The 11566-nt window shown below is 44.9% G+C and overlaps 4 protein-coding genes across 4 annotated transcripts; 2 read left to right on the plus strand and 2 right to left on the minus strand.

Annotated features, from left to right (window-relative positions):
- Positions 1-96: 96 nt before the first annotated feature.
- On the minus strand, positions 97-3034 carry L199_008158 (uncharacterized protein; the record flags this gene model as incomplete). Its single annotated transcript, XM_064893841.1, has 7 exons — positions 97-138; positions 225-845; positions 923-1893; positions 1961-2196; positions 2254-2629; positions 2706-2915; positions 2980-3034. The coding sequence occupies 7 exons, from the start codon at positions 3032-3034 to the stop codon at positions 97-99; spliced, it is 2511 nt and encodes an 836-aa protein (XP_064749913.1).
- A 295-nt stretch (positions 3035-3329) lies between these two features.
- Positions 3330-6237, minus strand: L199_008159 (uncharacterized protein; the record flags this gene model as incomplete). Its single annotated transcript, XM_064893842.1, has 9 exons — positions 3330-3864; positions 3922-4412; positions 4474-4615; positions 4668-4858; positions 4911-5163; positions 5235-5855; positions 5905-6020; positions 6090-6099; positions 6170-6237. The coding sequence occupies 9 exons, from the start codon at positions 6235-6237 to the stop codon at positions 3330-3332; spliced, it is 2427 nt and encodes an 808-aa protein (XP_064749914.1).
- A 577-nt stretch (positions 6238-6814) lies between these two features.
- On the plus strand, positions 6815-8007 carry L199_008160 (uncharacterized protein; the record flags this gene model as incomplete). The annotated part of the gene is made up of 5 exons (XM_064893843.1): positions 6815-7041; positions 7097-7146; positions 7218-7608; positions 7691-7756; positions 7818-8007. The coding sequence occupies 5 exons, from the start codon at positions 6815-6817 to the stop codon at positions 8005-8007; spliced, it is 924 nt and encodes a 307-aa protein (XP_064749915.1).
- Positions 8008-8958: 951 nt separating this feature from the next.
- Positions 8959-11300, plus strand: L199_008161 (uncharacterized protein; the record flags this gene model as incomplete). Its single annotated transcript, XM_064893844.1, has 11 exons — positions 8959-9202; positions 9284-9393; positions 9462-9563; positions 9634-9735; positions 9809-9922; positions 9999-10280; positions 10351-10429; positions 10494-10548; positions 10622-10940; positions 11007-11117; positions 11184-11300. 11 exons carry the CDS (start codon positions 8959-8961, stop codon positions 11298-11300), a joined length of 1635 nt encoding a protein of 544 aa, XP_064749916.1.
- Positions 11301-11566: the final 266 nt, after the last annotated feature.

An 11566-nucleotide genomic window follows, 5' to 3' on the forward strand; every position in this document is an offset into this window, starting at 1 on the left:
GCATCAAGATACTATGCTAACTATGTACATTTGATACTGATACAACAAATCTAAGTGATATGATTATGATAATGTTTTCTTTCCGCATACAGTGCTTCATTTCTCGCCATTTTCACTTCCCATAAAAGCTTTCCACAACTGCATGATTTCGATGCAAAACATTCATCAATCAGCTCGAAATATGATTTCCATCTTTTCATATGGTCCGTCCATGAATTACTCACCTCTCTACTAAGGGCATCACCAATCTTCCTCCTTCCCTCTCCTTTAACACAATCAGCAAAGAACATCTCTTTTGTTCTCTTCCTTTTCTTTCCAGTACTTTCATCCACAACTTCCAACTCTTTCGGTTGTCCCTCTCTTTCTTTCAGACTTTCATGTAGTGATCGGGGCGTTTCCCAAATATCCAATATTGACGATACCCTCTCTGCACTCATCCCTTTAACGCATAATAACATTCTCGCAAATTTCTCTTTCAACGTCTGCGAAGCTGATTTATCATTTAATTCCTGATATGCCCCAAAACTCGTCAAGAATTCTTGATCTGGATAAGTCTCTTTCAGGTGATTTTGGAGGGATTTGTACGTCGATCTAGAGAGGTATCGCGTCGGTATGATATACAGCGATTTGTCGCGATAGGAAGATTGGATCACTTTCGTCATGGTCGTCAAGAAATCTATGGTCTCTGATAATTTGTGTGTCTCCTTGAGGAAGAAACGATTATGGATTTGAATCTGGGATTTGGCAGTCATAATTTGTAGACCGTGATACTCCATTCTCTCGGTGACTTGCCAATCTTCGACGATATAGTAGATATGGTTGATACACGAGTTGGAGAGACGAAACTTTTATTCACAAACGCATCAATAAAATCTTTAGTTACTGTACTGATGATTTATCTCGATACACCGAATCCACTCACACATTGTTCATTATACCTTCCATCTCTGATAGAACTGCATAGATCGTCCAATCTCTTTCGCTCCACCACATAATCCAGCACACACTCATCCTCTTCTCCGCCTAAATCACCCACCGTCCTCCTAGCGACCCAGCACATATCGCCCAGCCTCAAGGCCCTAGTTTCCACCTTGATCCCCTTCGCAGCAAGCGTTTCAGCGATCTTATCCCTGTTTGACCGGGATTCAACTTCTCTGGTATCAACGACCAAAACGATCTCATACGTTCCGGGAGGATATACAATAGCGTCTGAAGGCTGAAAAGTTGATATCTTATCGGTAGCTGCGATCGTCGAGGATAAAGGAAGGGGTTGATCGAGATGTACATGAACAGTCGGAGTAGGAATATGCGACGATAACCTTGGTGCGGGTCTAGACGGTTTTGATGGTTTATCAAGTTCTGTCAAGGAGTGTGATCGATTGGACGCCTGTCCACCGACCTGTCTTTGAAGTGCAGCTTCAGCCGCCAAGTTTGATATCGGTGATTGGGGTTTGGCAGGTGCAGAGACGGTTCGGGCGAACGTCCTTTCAGCTGTAATCAGATCATCGATAGGATAAGATGCTTTGGGTTTGGGAGTTTGAGGTATGGATACCAAGGCTTCATCATCTTCATCGGGAGCAATACTGTCTAATAGGTCAAGTACAGGTGATCCACTTGACCTTCTCTTCGTTTTACTTGTGAGAACCGGCTCCTCGTCGAATTTGCTGCAGGTGGGAGGAGCTTCTTCTTCCACTACGTATCCAAATAAGGTGGATTGACCGGTATCGTCTCTGACCCTAGCGAGCGAATGGTCGTCTACCAAGCGTAGTTGGGAGGCGAAAGGGTGATTGCGTTGGGAGAATCTGAATTCGACCTTGCGTAAATTAGTGAATTCCGTAGGGTCTAAACGTATAGTGGAAGATGAAAGGGAGGATACTCGATTTCCGGACGAATCTGCAGCAAACAAAATCAGTACTGAGTTCAATGGGTCTGATTTCGTGAATCATAACAGAAGACATACCTATATACCAAAATTGGAATCGTTCAGGCTTCGCACGAGAAACAGGTTTCTCCGGAGATATATGGCGAGACGAGGTATGAGAGGGGACTCCGGCGAGCGGTGTCTGAGCAGGAGGGATATTGCGAGATGGAATGACAGGCGTATTCGATCCGCCAACAGCAGGTGTATGCAGGAATGGGTGTCTCTCAATATGACCGAGTTCAGGCCTGAGGTTCCTCATCGTCACAGCTACGTCACTGGACAGCGCACAATCGATCAGCTGGGCATCGACACACGGTATTGAACGAACTCACTATCCTTCCTCTGTTAAACAATATTTATGTGGATTCCCCGTAACGTACACATAACCCTTATTGACCAAAGTCTTCATCCCACTCCACGCAGTGAAATAAGTTCCCTTCTCCGAATGATCATACGATGAATCACAATAATCCTGAGCACCTCTTATAACCTCCGATTTCGTCAAGAACACCTGAGTGTTGATTTGGGGATTATCAATCGCGAGTACTAACGACATTAGAATCCCATATGATCCTGATCCTTTAGCTGGGATGTATGCCTTGGGTTTAGAGGCTTTACGAGCTTTCTTTTTCGGTGCTGCCTCTGTAGAGGAATTGGTAGATTCGTTATCGGATGGGGTAGCTCTCGATTTACCTTTGTTTTTGGTCTCTGTTCAACAACATTAGCATCATCAGTGTGAGCTAAGGTTTTCTTGTACCAGTAACGGAGGAAGAAATGAGCTCACTTGTAGGTGATTCCATTACTATATCATTCTCCTCGCAATACGTTTTCCACTTCTTCTCCAAAATAGCTACAGTCTTCTCCCCTATATGTTGAAGGACGACTAATTCCCTAGGCCGTGTATAGGTGACGGGGCAATTCTGTAATGACCGACATGCTTTGTTGTACCCTTCTGCAGATTTCATATTCTTCTCTCGAGCAGCGTCCCGAAGTTCTGCCCAATTGGCCCATTCTTATCAGTGTCTCTTCCATGCAAAAAAGCGAGATGCTCAGCTCACCTTCCATCCATTTCAAGAATAACGGATTGCCGCATGGTGGTTTCTCTAGTGGCATCGGTTGTAGGCTAATAGTAGCAAGAAGATAGTGCAGCGGTACAAGAGGGTATCATAGAGTGACGATGTTGCTATTAAGCTTAGACAAGAGGTTTGAGAATGATGAGATAGAGACATGAAAAACAATAACAAAAAGCAAAATCAATGTTCGAGGACAGACGCGTAGTGCTGGGTGGCGAATTTACTTAATCCTGCAGTCCACCTAAGCCATAATCTAGTCCATAACAGGACAAATCCGCATGCATACAACTACAACCACCTATTATACAACTGAGATCATGATCATAGCAACGTTTCTAGCTGCCAAGGGCAGAAGCGAGATGGAAATAGAAATCTGAAATATCATTATCTGACATCTGACCTCCTCCAGCCAAGTTAAATAGCTCTTCGCCACTATTTGGCCATGCCATATATCCCGGGCCTCCAGATTGCGCGGGTTGATCCATCGACGATGGCGGACACTGGTTCGTATTGGAGGGTTCAGTAGATAGGAAACTGCCCCATACCGTATTGGTATGCGGACCTAAGCTAGGTAAACTGCTCGGAGTGATACTCTGCCGCTGGTGGATGAATTGACTGGTTGTACTTCCACCCAAACCTAGGAGTTGACCTATATCGTCAAATTGCTGATGACTCGACATCGAAGAGAGTGGTAATGAATCCATCCTTGGGTGTATGGACGAGACCGATGGTAAGCTCTGTTGAGCGAGCGTAAGATCCTCGCCAGTTAGGGATTGAGTGGAAGGTGAGGTGGAAGATGGATTATACGCAATATTGCTTGAGACGCTGATAGGTGGTCCGACGTTCGTTGCTGTCACTTCTTTACTAAGACTGCTCCAAGATTATCAGTATCTTCCAGGTTGAAAATGTGATTTGTCATCCACTCACCATAGCATATTCAGTATTTGATAACCATTATGCACAGCGTACGTCATGATATCTTCCTGTTTCGGTTCGCCAGCCAATCTAAGTGCCACCCTCAATATCAGATCCCGTTCCGGTGCATCTTTACCCGTCAACTGAAGGAGTATCGCCGCCGCGAAGACTATCGGCGAGGTCGGCCTGAGCATATGCATCGATCGTTCATGGGAAAGACAGCCTTCTAGTAATTCGATAGAAACAAGGACGAGATCACTTTTCATTTGGTCTGTCCATGGACCTGGGTGAGCACGAGCTTTGGCGACTCTAAGGATACCGACCAGTCGAGATCTGATGGATAAGTATCGGAACCACCATCGACGTAAAGGATCCGTCTGAGGTTCAACCCATTTACTTTCCCAGCTCGATAAATAGGTCTGTATCCAGATCCTCTCACTGTCCAGTGCTGTGGTCGAATGATTGTTCTGGGTAATACGGGATATCCGTTCCTTCGATTCACCCTATACGAGCAATCGTTGTGCTCAGCTTGGTACACACAAGTGATGTAGTGTTTATGCTCACCTCGAATCGATACAAAGCATAATCAGCTGCCATGAGTGCGATATCGTCGGAAGGTCCCGTACGATCTAATTCCTCAGCTTCGTAATCGGTCAAGTCGAAAGCGAGACACGAGATCTCTTGTCTGTCCGCGATTGATTCCCATCTGAAGATAAATGATTAGGATGACAGCTTCGGAAGACAGAAATATTACATACCTGCTCTCTACCAGTACGAGAGATAATCGTGTTCGCAGATCATTCTCATTTCGAGCTTCACCGGAGCTCCTGCCATGATGTCTCGCAAGCTGAAGACCTATCTGTCCTGCCATCCGTATAGCCATCCCTAGTCGAGTCGCTCGCTGATCATCTACCAGTCTTGGAGTTCGTAATGCCCACATTTGAGCCATCTGCAAAAGCGAATAAGCAATAGCAGGTAATGTCGTAAGCGGGAATACTCACCAGCATGCCCTGAACGATCTCTATAGATTTGGCAGATGTAGCGCAGATTACCAGCTGTAGCTTCTCGAGGTGTGCCCAGAGTTTAATAGCTAGCAGATGATCTTGAGGAGTGGAAGTTGACAGAGTAGCAATGGAAGTAGCACCTAGTGCAAGGATGACGGTAAATAGGAAAGCAGAACGTGATCGCACGAAAGAGGGGGTATGTGTATTTCGGTCGAGCATACCCCATTGATGGTGTACATGGCAGAAGTAACTATTTTATTGGGTCAGTTGACACTCCCACAAGGTATGCAGTCCGTTCAAGAAGAAAGGACGGAGACACACTTTGAAAACAACGTTCCGACTTGATCCTCATTGATCACATTTTGGTATACCGGATCAAGACCCATACTGACATCTCTTTTCGTACCGTGTAAACCATGTTGAAAGTATTTCCTCTGATCTGCGATGATCTTCCCCAAGTTCTCTTTTGACCACTTCCCCAGTCTGATGGCATCTTCCAGTGGAATATTGGTACTTGGAGTAGGAACCACCATCGTATCTCTCCATTCCGTATCATCGGTATCCCATCCTCTTCTTGCGCATTCTGCCAAGAATAGCAGAGGATTGTGTACGTCTCTACCTGTTGAGAAGTCCGCTCGGGGGATGGGTTCCGAGATAGCTAGTTCAGAGCCCGTCGGGAAAGAGCCTGCCATGGTCTGTACGGTCCTACGTGTCATTGATTGACGGGAGGCTTCGAGTCCTCGATGTGAAACAGGAGCAGGAGAAGGAAGGGTAGATACGAAAGGATCTAGATCTAGGGGACTCTGAGCGAGTGTCAGAGGTATCGAAAGATGGTCATTACCCCAGGGAAGATCTTGAGGCTGCTCATTCCCAGAACTTGGGGATGAGAGCGTTCTCAACGCATCGCTATTGTCCTTCGCCAGTTTCTCCAGGGTCTTACGACTATGTCCATGTCAGCTTGTATACCATCCAAACTAGTGGGTTGACTTACTTCTTGCTGCCTTTCACTCGTCCACGACGAGTAGCGGTGAAATGGCATGGTATAGCTGCACTCTGACATCGAACACAAATTCCAATCTCAGGAACGACTTGACATCGAACTTTCGCCTATCAACGATCAGTGATAGCAGATGAGCTCAATTTTCATGCATGAAGGAAGAGACTAGGAAGACTGACTATGCGACATCTGATTAGATTACATGGACGTTAGCGACTTGGTCCGATTGATATGCGAATCGATACGAGATCAAGCTTACGCCGTACAAGCTTTCAATCCTCGTTTCTCCGTTATGATCACACCCACCGATCTAGCTGTAGCCTGCATAGCTAGCACTAGAGTTTCCTATGGTTACTTGGTGGTGAAGTAGACATGAAGATGGCCATCTGAGTTATCGGATACAAGAGTACATTATCGTCTAGTGACCGTTTGAACTGATAACGTCTCGGCGGCAAGTCTATGGTATCAATGTTTTTGATGCGGTCGGAACAATCGGCCGGATCAGCCGTAGGTCTGTGCGTGTATGTTAGTTATCCACACAGTCACTCTTGATGGTGATTGCACCATCCATCATTCAATCATGGTGACAAAACACTCGCAAGACCCGCGAAATGCAAGAACTATCATTGGACATTGGCTTATCGCATGGCCCACCCAGAGCTAGAAGAAGCAAGTACTCGAATCACGCACTAAATATACACTACGCTAATTCTGACTTCCCGGCCCGCAGAATCAAAGTGTACTCACCGAAAGTCCAAATACATGCACTCATCTTGAGATAGGCCATCTCGCTGAAAGCGTCATAAATTCTATCATCTTGGATAAATATCATCGATAATCTACGTACATTCTCAAAAATGTGACCATTCATCTGCGAATACTCTAACAGCAAGAAACGCTCATTATGCCAGTCCCAAGCGATTCAGTAAAGATCGTCCCTCTCACCGACGACGAGGGAGTCAGCGGAAACATTGCGAACGATCACCTCTTTGATGCGGTCGACGCACTTTTCAACGATGGTGTGGTCGTCCTCGAGAATGCCATAGATGTTGAGGTTATTGACAAGTTGAATGAGAAGATGAAGTCTGATACCGAGAAGATCATGAGTGGTTCTGTCAAGGTCCATTGGAAGTGAGTACTCTTCTTTCTTCTTACCCCGGGAACACATTTATTAATAATGGTATAGTCAAGGGGAGGATAAGGGAAATGTCTCTCAAGTCCCACCAATCCTCGAAGGTGAGTTATGGTCGACATTATGACTATACATACGGCATGACCATGAGAGGCTTATATCATATTTGGTATAGAATACTTATTTCCCCAAATCTACGCCAACAAGCTCGCTTCTTCAGTGCTATCAAGCGTTCTCGGTCCAGTACCTGAACTGCACTACATCCGTTCCAACACGTTATTAGGAAACACCACGACTCGTCAGAAAGTACACAAGGATGTCAAAGGTCGACACCTCTCTCACCCATATGCGATCGCCATGAACGTTTGTCTGATTGACGTAACTCCAGAGAATGGCTCCACGGAATGTTGGCTTGGGACCAACAATTCCTCTCCATGGACTGACCATCAAACTTATACACTTGGGTTTGTACAGGATGAGAAGCTCGAAGCGAGGAGGAAAATCAGACCACCCGTTTATCCTAGTGTCAAAAAAGGAAGTTTGATCTTGAGAGATCTCAGAACTTGGTAAGTACAAGGATCAGAAATGCAATCATGACACGACTAGAATAAGCTGATGGGTCATGATCGTGATCATGATACCTTGTAGGCACGCTGGTATGCCAAATCACACCTCTGAGACTCGAGTCATGCTCGCCTTCGTATACTTCGCTCAGTGAGTTAATTTTTTTTGTTGTTACCCGGTGATCATGAATTGATGCAAAGCTATGTTGTAGGTGGTACAGAAATCAAATGAAGCAGAAGTTCCCCATTTCACTGAAACCTCTCATTGAAAAGTACGAGAAGGAAAGTAATACTAGGATCGTAGTGGATTATGTGGATGACGAAGAAGTAAAGGATTACCTTAATACACAGTTTGAAACTTTGTTCATCTCGCCTCACCATCCTTTACAAGAAGTACCTTAGATTAGGCTCCGACTCAGATAGATACGTCTCGATTTTCTCCTGTGTATGAATTGTTGTGCTTTTGGGATGGAGGACATGACACAGTAAACTTATGAAAGCACTGTATGATCGTCAATATACAGCATGACCGCCAATGCTGGAGGGTATCAAGGCATACAGTGTTCTCGAATGTAGATCAGCCAGTATTGGGATCAAGCAGAAGCCAAGTCTTCGCATCGCGAGATATGACATACACTGGTCACCTGTTAGGTTTGGGACTTTTGGGCAGTTTCCTGCTGAGAAACCGAATTGGTCAGCATGAGCTGTTCGTAAATCCGATGGTAGCAGACATACTGACGTCCGGGTCTCCGTGTCAGCGGATAAAAGTATCTTTAAGTGCTTATCGTCAGCTAACTTATCTCCCAAAGAAATCCTCCGGCAACTAGAATATAGCTGCAAGTGTAGTACCCTATAGGAAGACCCATGGGCAACTATTTGCCCTCACGGCCATGCCCGTCGAAGATACCCATCAGCTTTGCGCCTAATTTAATTAACCTCAGGGGGATTGGGAAGAGAGAGATAAAGAGTGGAGGCGAATGCATTTGACTTATCTGCTCTCTTCGTTTCACTGTTGCTCTGTACAATCCTTGCGACTAGCTTAGGTAATTGCTATATTTTTAATCATGTCTATCTATATCACCGGCAACCACAATCTGTATTTCTCACCATTCTTCTCCTTTTCTTCGTTGTGGAAAATAACAACGTTATCAGCTTTGAATCTGATGTTTCGGACTACATTTGTTATCATCACGGTACAATTGGTTCTTCCCTCCTTCCTTCCGTGACTACAGTCGTCTATCATGACCAGAAGATCTCAAGAATATATGTGAACGATCCGCCCAATCGATTCTCTCTCCCCTTCTCCCTCTTTCAAGACTTCAAGTTACTCCAGGTCTACAGTAACGGTCCAAGATGAACGCGAACGCCAATACGGAACTCGAACGAGTCGATTCGAAGAAAGATGAAGTATATACCACCTCTGCAGATGTAGAAGGTAACGGTGCCCACAAGCTCGATGAAAGCTATATCGATCACACTACTGCTTTTGCAGGATTGACGAGATTACAAGCTATGCAAAAATTCTGGAGAGCTTGTACTTTCTGTATGATCACTGCTTTCGGTGTTATCATGGATGGTTATCAAACTTCTTTACCAGGTGAGTCGATTCTCCATTCTCATGCTAGTGCTTGATGGAAGGTCTATATGATGCTAATTTGGTGTTCGTTGGGATGAATAGGTAGTGTACTGGCAAATGCGGGATTCATTAAACAATTTGGTACTGTTGTTGATTCAGCAACTGGAGAACTCAGTGTAGATGCCCAGTACATATCCATGTGGAGTGGTCTGGTATGTTACGTTCTTGCTTATTTATCAAACAGGCAGACCAAAAGCGCTAATACTGTTTGAACATCCAGGCATACCTCTGTCAGTTCCTTGGTAACTGGGGAGGTGGATTCATCGGTGATCGATTTGGTAGACGATACACTCTTTACGCTTTGACTGTGGTCTTCACCGGTGTAAGTACTCAGTTAGTCCCATAGGATAGTATCAATAGTTACTGATGTCTCATGGTATATCTATCGATAGGGTATCATCACGGAAATCGTTGCGAAGAATTACAAAGATTGGCTCGCAGCTAAGATGCTCATGGGTCTAGGTCAAGGTTTGATCCAACAAGGTGTACTGACTGTGAGTCATCGAATACAATTCTTCAGCATACCATACTACGATCTTCGGACTGATCAATTGCCTACATATATAGTACATCTCCGAAGTTGCTCCTACTCAATTGAGAGGTGCACTCATGAGCACCTACGGATGGGCATACGCCCTCGGTCAACTATTCGTGGCCATCGCCCTTAACACTCTTGAGATGGTCAGTCTCGCTTTACTGCGTGTGTTTCCAAGGGAAGAGCGCTGACTTTTTTGTTATTGCAATCCTATGCTTGCAGACTGAGCCAGAGAACTATCTCAAAGCTATCTACTCCGAATTCGTATTCTTGGGATTGTGGATCATTGCTTTACCCTTTCTTCCTGAAACACCGTGGTACTACGCCAGGAACGAAGATGAAGTCAGGGCGAAGAAGACTCTGTCGAAGATATACAAGGGCGTAGAAGGTTATGATATCGATAGGGAATACAATGCGATGTTGTTTGAGATCCAAGAAGAGAAGCAGAGGAGTCACTCAGACTCTGAAGTCGCTTTGAAAGATATCTTCATGGGTCCTCATCTCGTATGTGATCAACCCTCACCCCTAGACAGATAGTCAGAAAGCTTACATAACATTTTATCACATACCATAGAGACGTACTTTCGCTGGTGTTTTCGCTTTGGTAATGCAAAATTGGTCGGGAAGTCCTGTCGTCTTTAACTATACCACTTGTCAGTAAAATCGTACTTCTCACCGTTAAAAAAGGGGCCTTCGCTAACGATAAGGATCATATAGATTTCCTACAACAAGCTGGTCTTCCTGATCCTTTCCAAGGGACCGTCATCATAGAGTGAGTTTTCCCTTCTTTCCGTCATCATTCAATCGCAGTGAAACTGATTCTGTATGATGATATGATATTCCAGCTGTATCTTGATTGGCTCCTTGATGCTTTCTTTCTACGGTATCGAGAGATTTGGTCGACGAACCCTGATCTTATGGGCTGGTTTAGCATGTACAGTCTTCAATATCGTCATCGCCTCTCTGGGATTCGTCGATCATTCAGGTCCGGTCGATAACGCTACTCTTGCTTTTATTTGTCTTTGGGTATTCATGTATGCGTGTGGTTTCGCTGGAACCGGCTGGACGTGCGCTGCGGAAATTGCCACGCCCCGACTTAGAGCCAAAACTACCGCTTTTGCTACTAGTACCAATGCGATCTCTGGAGCTATCTTCAATAGTACCGTAAGTCCAAGTCATCAACCGACCGAGCAAATTATCCTACGGAGCTAATGCGTGGATGATGGTCAGGTTCCATTGATGATTTCAGCGACGTCCAGAAATTGGGGTGTAAAGACGTTGTACATGTTTGCTATTTTAGGTGGAATAGGTACAATTATCAATTTCTTCCTCCTCCCTGAAGTAAGTTCTTCTGGTGATCGTGGTCATCTTCGGTATTGCTGATTGGCGTGCTTCTTCTGCTGGCAGACCAAAGGAAGAACATTTGCCGAAATGGATGAGATGTATGACCTCAAGATCTCACCTAGAAAGATGAAGGGGCATGTCACCACCTTAGAGGAGAGTGGACTGAAGCAACACAAGTAGATTCTGTGACCGCAGCTGAGTTATTGAGGTCAGATCAGTTCCTCTGAAGGACAAAGGGGGTTGATATAAAGATAGACACGATACTTGCAACATTGTTAGGTTATTTTGTAATTTGGAGAAGATTTGGGTCGTCTGCAACTCTTGATGAACGGGAGAGGTAATTTAGTAATGTTTGATTATACAGTATTAGTATCGTGCATAGATTTGTCCGGTCAGAATACAGCGGTTGATCCTGATAGACATGGGACCTCCACGTCAAATCGATA

This window comes from Kwoniella botswanensis, chromosome 3 (assembly GCF_036426115.1).
Source record: "Kwoniella botswanensis chromosome 3, complete sequence".
NCBI classification, from domain to species: Eukaryota; Fungi; Basidiomycota; class Tremellomycetes; order Tremellales; family Cryptococcaceae; genus Kwoniella; species Kwoniella botswanensis.